General features: G+C 51.8%; 1 protein-coding gene across 1 annotated transcript in view; it reads left to right on the plus strand.

The window, feature by feature from the left end:
* Window positions 1-6,503: 6,503 nt before the first annotated feature.
* The window catches only part of LOC134015748 (yjeF N-terminal domain-containing 3-like), a gene marked incomplete at its 5' end in the record, with an annotated part of 8,936 nt that continues 5,463 nt past the window's right edge, over window positions 6,504-9,976 (plus strand). The window contains 1 exon segment of the mRNA XM_062455293.1: window positions 6,504-6,646. Coding sequence (XP_062311277.1) covers window positions 6,504-6,646 — 143 coding nt within the window.

Consider the following 9,976-nt stretch of genomic DNA (forward strand, 5'->3'; position numbering starts at 1 on the left):
CTGAGGTGAATTAGCCAGCTGAGGACTGATGGGGTTCGTCAGGTGCTGTGGTCAGGAGGCCTCTTCTCTGTTGTGAGCATCGAGGGTTTTGCCCTGCCCATTACCCAGCATCCCCCGGGGTCCCCCTGAGGTGCCTCTTCTTCCCCACCTTTCCCTTCCCCACCACCTGCTTAACTCCCACCCCTGCCCCCTCACACTTAAAACATCAGGAAATCTACTCGGAAAGCCACCTGCCTAGAGATGGACGTCAGTACATACAGGCCCGTGCAGCTTTCTCATAGCTGCCAGATGAATTGAATGATGGTGACTGGCAATTTTGCCTGCCTCCTCAGAACTCTCAGTTCGCTGGGGTTTGAATGAGGGAGGTGAAGGGGCGGTTGTCTGTTGCCGTGGCAAACGAGGTGAGGTTTATGACACACCGCAGCTTCAGCACCTGCCTCCATGACTCTGCCCCACTCCTGCCCTCCTCTGCACACACTACACACACACACATTTAACACATACTCACCCTCCGCACAAGGAAGTAAGTACACACACACACTCTGGCCCTTAGACTGCGAAATCACCTGTGGGCAGGGGATGGGCTGAGACAAAAGATGGATGGTATCTCTAATCTCATCTCTTTCTGCTCTCTCTCACTGTCTCCCTCTTTTTTTTCTGTCTACTCCATGTTTCTGCCTTGTTCCTTTCTTAAAGTGAACCCCCCCTCCTCCCTCCTCCTCCTCTCCTCCTCCCTCACTCCTCCTCCTCCTCCTCCTCCTCCTCCTCCCCTCCCTCTCCTCCTCCTCCTCCCCCTTTTTCTACTTCCGTTCTCTCTTCAAGGGGCTGACGACTGGGGTGTGTGTCCTAAAGTGACCTAGAAGCCTCTACACACACACACACCACACACAACACACAACACACACCCACACACCACCCACACACACACCCACACACAACACACACAACACCCACACACAACACACACACACACCCACAACACAACACACACACACACACACACACAACACACACACCACACACAACACACACACCCACACACAACACACACCCACACACAACACACACACCCACACACAACACACACCCACACCCACACACAACACACACACCCACACACAAACACACACACACACCCCACAACCCAAACACCCACACACAACACAACACCACACACAACACACACACACACCCACACACACACACCCACACACAACCCCCACACAACCCCCACACACAAACCCCCACACAACCCCACACAACCCCACACAACCCCCACACACAACCCCCACACAACCCCCACACACAACCCCCACAACCACCCACACACAACCCCCCCACACACACACACCCACGGGGATCCACTTGATGGCCTAACAGTTGTGGTGTCGAGTTGGGTGAAGGAAGACGTGCATTATCCTGATAATGGACGCCATATTTGTGATTGGCGATCGACCGAGTGCTTAGCAGAGGAAGGACATGACTGACACTTCTGTCTTTAAGTGGCGCTTCGCAACAAAAATATTCAATTTCACAGTATCACTCAGCCCAACTTCTGACCGAAGCCCTCTAGCCGTGATGCAGCCAAGTTCCTAATGGGATTATCTTCATTTGAATGATTAAGGTGAAGCTTAAGATGGAGATAGTGTCCGGGGCCTACTCCCTTTCTGGGTGTGTGTGGTGGTAATTAGTTCCATTATGCTCAGAGAGCTTCCTCGGCGAGGGGTTGCCTGTGTTCAGCAGCTCTGCCGTGTTGACGGTGTAGGTGAGGGTCTGGTGTGAGCACCAAACACCAGAGACCAAGGTTAGATGAGACAGGGTTGTGATGAGAGGGATTTTCCACACAATCTCTCTCATCTCATCTCTCTCCTCATCTACTCCTCTCATCTCTCTCTCTCTCTCTCTCATCTCTCTTCTCTCTCTCTCTCTCTCTCTCTCCTCTCTCTCTCTCTCTCTCTCTCTCTCTCTCTCTCTCTCTCTCTCTCTCTCTCTCTCTCTCTCTCTCTCTCTCTCTCTCTCTCTCCTTCCCCTTTGTCTCTCATCAGAGTGGACAGAGCAGGACATGAACAAACAGAGGAGGGACAGGAAAGCCAGCTCATAGGGGAAGACAGAGCTCACCCCCATGATAAAGCAGCTCTCCACTAACCCTGGAGTGTAGTGCGTGCATTTGATGTGTGTTGCTGTGGTCACCAATGTCACCCTGAAGCACCCTGCATGACGCCAACCGAACACACGTTAGGTGTTATGGAATGTCGCTCTAGCGTAACAGGTCAATAGGGTGAGGTGTAATCCAAAACGAATTCAGGATTAGATACACTCCAACGACAGTTTGGACTGCTATGGTGTCTCAACTTCCCCAGCCAAGAATCCTTTAACAGATATACAATTTAACTGTCCAACAAGAGACAGGCAGACAGACAGACACACCAAAAAGCTCTGGATACACAGATATTTAGCTGTCTGTGCATCACCCAGAAAGGAGTCTGGGTAATTATCCATCCAACCCCTTTCTTCCGCCTGAGGAGACTGAGTTACCATGGGGACCCAGATTTTGATTTCAGGGATGTTTAGTTAAGGTGGCGGTAAGGCCTGTGGGCGGAGCCGTCCTGGAGAGAGGGGGGCAGTTGTGCTGTCGTCTCAGCGTGGGTGCCCTGCCCATTAAGAGATGATTAGGACGGAGGGACTGTGTTTAATGAATACACTACAATTGTTATTCGTCTTATTGGATTAATCACTCTAGAGAGCGGCTTGCAGGCTCTGTCGAGTGATTACTGGCATATGATGCTGTGCGTGTGTGTGCGCTTTGATATCATCTCAGGGCTCGTGGACTCATGCGCGGTCATGTGCCTGCTTGTTAGAGCCGCGCAGTCAGGCGTTTGGTGTTAACACACGTGTGGATGTGGGACTTGTTTGTTTGGAAGGGGTGAGTCCAGTGGCTTTGTGTGACGAAAGAGCCTGTTTACCAACACATGCGATTGCGATTGCATGCTGTCGTCGGGGCCTGTGTGGGCTGTGGGCCTGTGTGTGTGTGTGTGTGTGTGCCAGCCCTCCTCGGGCCAGGCTGGTGAGGTAAACAGGCTCATTAAGAGGCATGTGATCCCAGCTGAGCAGCATGATGAAGCTCCGGAGAATGTCGGCGCGGCCGTGCAGGGATAAAGGCTCTCTCCCGGGGCCACGACAGCTTGTTACTGTCGCCGCTCACACACACACACCACACGTCCAGCCCTCTCCCTGCCTCAGCACGCACACGCGAGCGAACGCGCACACACCCTGACACGCACGCACGAACGAACACACACCCCGACACGCACGCACGTTGACACACAACGACACGAACGCAAACATTCGTACAGTCAACACTTGGGGTGCGACGGAAGATTCCGTTCAGAGCGCACACACACAGACACACGCAGGAGACACACACACACGCCCCTCACATTTACACACACTCGACAGTCAAGTGGGATGATTGAGTGGGGCCATCATCGTTAGGGTTTCCGTCGTGTCACCACAGGGAGGACGCGTGTGACTGATTTGGGCTGTGATTCCCCGTCAAAACAGAGGCGTTAGTTCTGGGGTCTTCGTTCTTTCTGGTCACTACAGCGCCTCCTAGTGGAGAGACAAGCTCACCTCCGAAACCACGACAACCATGGAACTAAACACTCAAGGCGTTTATCGTTTCACCACCGCATCCAGAACTGGAATTATCTTTTTCTTTTTGTTACCAGTTGAATGTTCAAAGGACAAGCCTAAAACAAACGCTGTTGCTAGGGAAGATCACGGTTCTGTTCAGCTTGACGTCTCCCTGTGAAAGCCAGAACTATAGGAAACCAACCTTGAACTTTGTAAATATCATCTTGTCACAGTGAGTCGGTGACTTCCCTCCAGGTGATCCTGTCTAAATGCTAGGAGCCCCAGCAGGATACTGGATGCTTAGCTCCCTGGCTGGGTGGATGGATGGTCGATTGATTAGCTGACTGACTGACTGACTGACTGACTGGATGGCTGACTGACTGGCTGGTAGGTTGGTTGGTTTGGATAGCTGGATGACTGATCATGGATTACCGTAGCTTGTTGACAGGTTGCATGGTAGGCTGCTTGGTCCATTATCTGGTAAGTGGAACTGGATCACTGTGATTCTATCTATAGTCCACAAACACTGTAGCTGCTGTGCACGTGGGAAGTCGGGGCATGTGTGTGTGTTTGTGTTTAATCTGTTTTCAACACCTCTCCTGAGACGGAGCCAACGTCTAAAGCTGTGACACATTCTTCAAGCACACAACTGTAATCTGCCAGAGAAAAGGGACAATATGGCTTCCTGTGGTTGAGGGCTGAATGTCTTTTTACATCTGAATCAACACTCTCGTCTCGCGCAAAGCTGCCTCGAGCTGTGGGCTCTCCTTGGAGGAAGCTGATTTTCTTCTCGGCGAATCACAAGTGGAGGGCTACCCTCCCAGCACAAGACACCGCTTGTGTGCCTCTGTGTCATAGTCCTGTCATTACTGTCCCTTGTGCTTCGTACCTGGAGGTGAAGCCCGACTTCTGAACCTCCCGCACAGCCTACCACTCTACCAGATGGTTCCACTGTCTGTCATTCTCCCTCTCTCTCTCTTTCCTCTTTCTTCTCTCTCTCTGTCACCCTCCCTCTCTCTACCCCCTCTCTCCCTCTTACCCTCTCTCCCCCTCTCTCTTTCTACAGCTCTTTCTTTCTTTCTCTCTCTCACTCTCTCTCTCTCTCCTCCTCATCTCTCTCTCTCTCTCTCTCTCTCTCTCTCCTCTCTCTCTCTCTCTCTCTCTCTCTCTCTCTCTCTCTCTCTCTCTCTCTCTCTCTCTCTCTCTCTCTCTCTCTCCTTCTTTTGGTGAACAGTGTCTGCAGCATAACAAAACAGGCCTTTGAGTACAACACATGATGTAACTCATGAACACATTTTTAAGGACACACACCCACACTCACACAGCACACACAGATACACACACTCACACACACACACTCAGACAGCACACCCCAGATACACACACACACTCACACACACACACACTCCTGATCCTAACTGTTTGAGAGCTGAATGGTCAGATAAAAGTGTGTGAGCTTGTTTGTTCTTCACAGCCGGTCGGTCTTAAAGAGACTCTCTCTTTCCTTGTTTCTTTCCCTTCCGATCTCGTGGAAACAAACAGCAACATCAAAAACATCCAATTAACATGTGTACACAGCCACATGATTTATTGCAATTCCGCTGTAATTACACTTGGGGCTCATTGATCAATATTTGGAAATGATTAGCCTCACAGCCATGCCAAGGTAGATGAATGATATGTGTTCGTACTTCTATTACACGACTATTGATTTGTAAGCTGTAGTACTGGCAAATCACCACCAGATGTCCCTACAGTAACAGGCACAGCATGAGTGTCCATCGGGGCCAGTGAAAACACTAGAAGGAGGACTTTATCCTGTGGCCTTTGTCTAAATGCCACCAACACAAAACACACACCTGAGTATGTCCACACACACCCACAGACTTCCCTACACGCTCGCACACACACACAAACACACACGCACGGTGGTCTAACACCCGTACCAGCAGACTACTCTCACAATGCAGGGAATGAGGAGCAGCACTAAAACAATGGCGCTCAAAATACACACACACACACACACACACAAGCATGTATAAATACATGCCCTCATATACACTAATACAGAAACACACACACACACAGTCAATGCCATGTCACCATGAAACTGTAAAGTTGTTTGATGGAGGTCTTATTTAGTGGCTCCGGTCTCAGTTAACGGTCCAGCTCTAACAGCAGTCCTTGACATAGATCTGTTTCAGAAACGCATAAAAAACATCCAGTACCTCACAACGACAGTCGTTCAGTAGTATCTTCACAAACTAGGACTGAAGGGTTCGTAAACCCTCCCCGCGGTGCGTTCACCCAGAAGGACCAGGTTTAATGGTGTCCTGAGGGCTCCTCCTGGTGCTTGGGCCTGTGGAACTGTGATGGATTGTGCCTGTAACACCAAGTCTGTTGTGTACTTTAGCATCGTAAATACTAGCAGTTCTGGATCATTAAAAGGCACGGTCATCTGACTTCCAAACCCTGGAAAGCAGACCACCTTAAGCACCCAGGACTGCTCCTGCAGGCTTCTGCTGTACAACAGATACTGGGATACAAGTGGAGAAAAGAGGTTCTCTGTTTTGGTTAAATAAGGGTCTACCTTGTTTCATATGATCGCATTCCAAATACTGATGATGATGAAGAAGATGTTGATGATAATGGAGAGGTTGATGATGATAATGATGAAGACGATGTGGATGATGATGATGAAGACAATGTTGATGAAGATGATGTTGTGGATGATGATGATAATGAAGAGGTTGATGATGTGGCTGATGATGATGATGATGGTGATGAAGAGGTTAATAATGATGAAGATGAGGATGATGATGATGTGGCTGATGATGATGATGATGATGATGATGATAATGATGGCTGAGTGGTGACGTGTCATCCTCTGCTGTGTGTCCCCAGTAAGGTGGAGGTGGCGGCCATCGAGACAGAGCTTCTGAGTGACTACAGGTTCGGACAGCAGCAGCTCATCGAGATCTGGGGTCATGCCTGCGCCATCGCCATCACCAAGGTAACCTGGAAACCTGGCTCCTCCCCCAGAACATCCACCCATACTGACTCCTGCAGCTGTTCTTTTGTTGACTTTGACAGTTCATTCATCCTTGCAGCCAGCCAGTCAACCAGTCAGCCAGTCAGCCAGCCAGCCAGCCAGTCAGTCAACCAGCCAGTCAGTCAGCCAGTCAGCCAGTCAGCCAGTCAGCCAGCCAGCCAGCCAGTCAGTCAGTCAGCCAGTCAGCCAGTCAGCCAGCCAGCCAGCCAGCCAGCCAGCCAGTCAGCCAGTCAGCCAGTCAGCCAGCCAGCCAGCCAGCCAGTCAGCCAGTCAGCTGTAGACAGCCTTCCTGCCCACCAGCAAGCCCTCTTGCCCTTCATTCTGAAGCCCTATACCACTTCCATCCACCAGTCTATTCATCCATCTATTCATCCATCCATCCATTCGTCCATCCATCCATCCATCCACCCCCCTCTTCTTCCTAATCCTGTTCCTTGCCTTGCTTCGAGCTCGACCGTCAGAGGATTGAGTCTCAAACAGAGGTTCTTAGGAGACGTCCAGCACAGTGCTCTGTGGTCATGGGTAACCTAGCTTCTGCTTTGGGGTTTGTTGACCCTCCTGGGAGAAGTGTAACCCTCAGCTGCTCCTTAAACCCTGTCGCACGTCTCAGAGCTGGGGTGTCATGTCTGGCCACAGTACAAGCCTACATCAGCTCTCTCATACGGTGTGTGTGGTGAGGATGGGGGATGGGGGGGGGGGGGGTCAAGCCAGTCTGGTCTGGACTGTTCTGGACTGTTCTGTTATGTTCTAGCCTAGTCTGTTCTGTTCTGGAGTGTGTCAGAACAGAGGCTGTAAGACCAGACCTGTCAGTAGAACCCACAGTTTGTGTGACCAGACTGTAAGTTGATTTAACCCTGCGGTGATTTCCTCCTCGCTCACCATGAGACGAACATTCTGCGAGCTTCCAGACACATGACATGCTTTCCTGTCTGAAGGAGGGCTGGGGGGGGGGTGGAGGTTGGGGGGGGGTGCAGTGGTAAGATGAATGGAGGGAGGTAAGGAAAGAATGAGGACAGTCGAGATTGAGGGAGCAGGGGGGAAGGAGAGGGCAGGAGAGTGAGGGCTCCCCACGGTGTCGCTAATGACCTCAACCACATCCAGCTAGCCCCTATTATCACCAGCCTCCAATGGGTCGTGCTGGCCGCCTCACGGCCCTCCTGGGCCGTGGTGTGCATACCGTAGCTGGACCACCACCGCCCGGTCCCCCCCCCCCCCCCCGGCCCCGCTACCGCCACGGCAACGCAACATGACATCACTGTTATTTAAGGAAACGGGCAGGCAGCAGAGGGGCTGATTTTGCTGCAGCTTCTGTGGTCTGTGAGATTATAGCTTCTCACCAAGTAATCCTCCCTCGGCCAGGAACTCCAGCAGTCTGGGGGCCACACAGGCCCTGGAGGAGGAGGAGGAGGAGGAGGAGGGGAGGGGTTCTTCTGTAGAGCAGTAGGGCAACAGAGTGTGTGTGTGTGTGTGTGTGACTGGCGCCTGCCTCCGTCCACAGTTTGGGACAGTAGGCAGAGGCCTTTCAACACCTGATGAGACAAACAATGTCGTTCTTCCCCCCCGCAGCCGTCAGCAGTCTCGGCTTAACGTGTCCAGGGTGGAAAACAAACTCACTATCCTCCTCAGCGACTTTCACCAAGCCAGTGTAGGTGTGTTTGTTATCGTTATTCTTTTTGTGCGTATAGCAATCACACGGAGGCATGTGTCTGGAGGCGTGTGTGTGTGTGTGTGCGCGCGCGTTAGATGAGATTCCTCGCTGTGTTTCTCGTTACCATGGACTTCGAGAACGCAACACCTCGGAGACCTGATTAAATATAATGCAACCATGGCTCCTGGTTTTGTGTGTTGTTGTGTGTGTGTGTGTTGTGTGTGTGTGTGTGTGTTGTTGTTGTTGTGTGTGTTGTTGTTGTTGTTGTGTGTGTGTGTGTGTGTGTGTGTGTGTGTGTGTGTGTGTGTGTGTGTGTGTGTGTGTGATACAGAACGTGGGAGGACAGAAAAGGGCTGAGACCTAGCTAGAGATGACATTCTGCCAGAAGGTTGCAGCAAAGTGCTAAACAGGAGGCAACAGACTAACAGAGAGACAGATAGATGGACTGTGGACAGAGAGAGAGAGAGAGAGAGAGTTAGAGAGGGAGAGCAGCAGAGGGTGTTGCTCTCTCTTTCTCACTCTTGTCATCACTCTCTCCCTTTCCCTCTCTCTCTTTCTCCCTCCCCCCCATTGAATTCTGAGGAGAGGTGCTCGACAGCTTTATCCACAGATTATGATGGACCCCTCAATCAGATATATGCATGAACACATGCATGTGTTCAGGGAGCCCTGCAGAATCACGCTGGCTCCGGTCTGATGGACCAGGCAGCCGGGACTCACTTCACTTCCCACCTCCCCCCTCACCCCACCCCCACCCTCCCCCCTCCGATTCTATTTAGGTGGAGGTGAGGCAGATTGAATCAGGAGATCAGCCCCTCAACTCCGACCACATTGTTCCCCCTGAGTTAAACAGGCAAATACCTGCCTGCTTTAAGAACTCGCGAGGGGGGTTTTATTTACAGGGGCACGCCAGCAGCTGTGAGGTGGAGCCCACCAGCCAGGGGAGATATGCCAATGTCCTGGAGGGGAGGAGGGCTCCTGTCTGCCCCATGGAAAGAGCTATTTAGAGGGACACATCCTGTGGCGAGGGCGCTGGTATTTTTCCATTCCTGCCAGGGTTATTGCCAGGGCTATTTGAATGGGTTTAGGCTTTTCCTATAGAGAGACTCGGTCGCTGTCACCATCTCAGGTCTCCCTGGCATGGCGAGGGCACAGTCCAAGGAACCACAGTCTCCCTGGCATTGGCGGGGGCACAGTCCGAGGAACCACAGTCTCCCTGGCATTGGCGGGGGCACAGTCCGAGGAACCACGGTCCGAGCACGGCATTTAGAGGAGCACAGGCCAGGATAGCTCTGAACAGTGAATGTGTGCGGTTCAAGTGTTGACGCCTCTCTAACCTGTCCACCCTGCTTCTCTCTTGCTTGTCACTCCTCGTCCCTCCTCTCCTCCATCCCTCTCTTCTCTCCTCCATCCCTCTCTTCTCTCCTCCATCCCTCTCTTCTCTCCTCCATCCCTCTCTTCTCTCCATCCCTCTCTTTTCTCCTCCATCCCTCTCTTCTCTCCTCCATCCCTCTCTTCTCTCCTCCATCCCTCTCTTCTCTCCTCCATCCCTCTCTTCTCTCCTCCATCCCTCTCTTCTCTCCTCCATCCCTCTCTTCTCTCCTCCATCCCTCTCTTCTCTCCTTCATCCCTCTCTTCTCTCC

This window comes from Osmerus eperlanus, unplaced genomic scaffold (genome assembly GCF_963692335.1).
Source record: "Osmerus eperlanus unplaced genomic scaffold, fOsmEpe2.1 SCAFFOLD_682, whole genome shotgun sequence".
Taxonomy (NCBI): Eukaryota; Metazoa; Chordata; class Actinopteri; order Osmeriformes; family Osmeridae; genus Osmerus; species Osmerus eperlanus.